The sequence below is a fragment of the Arachis ipaensis genome, chromosome B07, assembly GCF_000816755.2.
Source record: "Arachis ipaensis cultivar K30076 chromosome B07, Araip1.1, whole genome shotgun sequence".
NCBI lineage: Eukaryota > Viridiplantae > Streptophyta > Magnoliopsida > Fabales > Fabaceae > Arachis > Arachis ipaensis.
The window spans coordinates 31,934,321-31,935,191 of NC_029791.2; the positions used below are offsets into that span (position 1 = coordinate 31,934,321).

At 33.8% G+C, this 871-nt stretch overlaps 1 protein-coding gene across 1 annotated transcript in view; it reads left to right on the plus strand.

Moving 5' to 3' along the window:
• The window catches only part of LOC107608135 (probable WRKY transcription factor 70), a 5,601-nt gene continuing 5,014 nt past the window's right edge, over positions 285-871 (plus strand). Inside the window, exon 1 of the mRNA XM_016310018.2 lies at positions 285-789. Within this exon, the coding sequence (XP_016165504.1) occupies positions 482-789 (308 nt within the window). The 5' untranslated portion in view covers positions 285-481. The remainder of the gene's footprint in view (positions 790-871) is intronic.

The following is an 871-nucleotide window of genomic DNA, read 5'->3' on the forward strand; positions in this document are numbered from 1 at the left end:
ACAACTCTAAATATAAATATTAAAATTTAAAACATAAAATCTAATGGTTTAAATTAGATTTCAATTAAATATCGAAGAAAGATATGCAATTATGAAAGCAGTAGTTAATCTTAAATCCCTTGGTGAATTAAAACTTTTAGTAGCTTTATTAATTTTTAAGCTTTTATTAATTAGCTGTATGTATTTAAGTGTCTAATTGTGTGGAAAACTTTCTTTCTTTTGGTAGAAAAGTTTTCTTGTCACATCACTATCTCACATCAATCACTACCCCGTTAACTTCCCAACAATTTCCATTCATTTGTTTATCCCTTTCTTCACTCCCGAACCTAAACTTCAAGCCCCTCTCTTTCTCTCTCTCATCCAAAAACCAATAGCAATTCTGATTCGACCCAGAAAAGGGAAAGATTCTCCAAACAAATAAAACCAAACACAGAGGACCCTTTATTTGTAGGCAAAAATTTCAGAAAGAAACAGTGAAAAAATGAACAATACTACAACCCTTTGCACCAAAATAAATGGTGATAGTGAGAAGAGAAAGATAACAAGAGAGCTTCTTAATGGCCATGAAGCTGCAACTCAGCTGAAGCTTCTTCTTCTTAAGAATCCCAATGGAGGGTCTTCTCTCTCAGCTGAAGAGCTTGTTGCCAATGTCCTCAGATCCTTCAATGAAATCCTTTCCATTCTCTCTTCCCAAAATGCTGGGATTCCGGCGGAAGATGATTCTGATCAGTGTAAGAACAAAAGAACCGCCACAAAGACAGCAAGAGGAAGAGGTTGCTACAAAAGAAGGTTTGGTATACTTCACTGTGGATTTTTTTTTATTTAATTTTTCTTTATATAAATTTGGTTTCTGATCTTTTATTTGCTGATA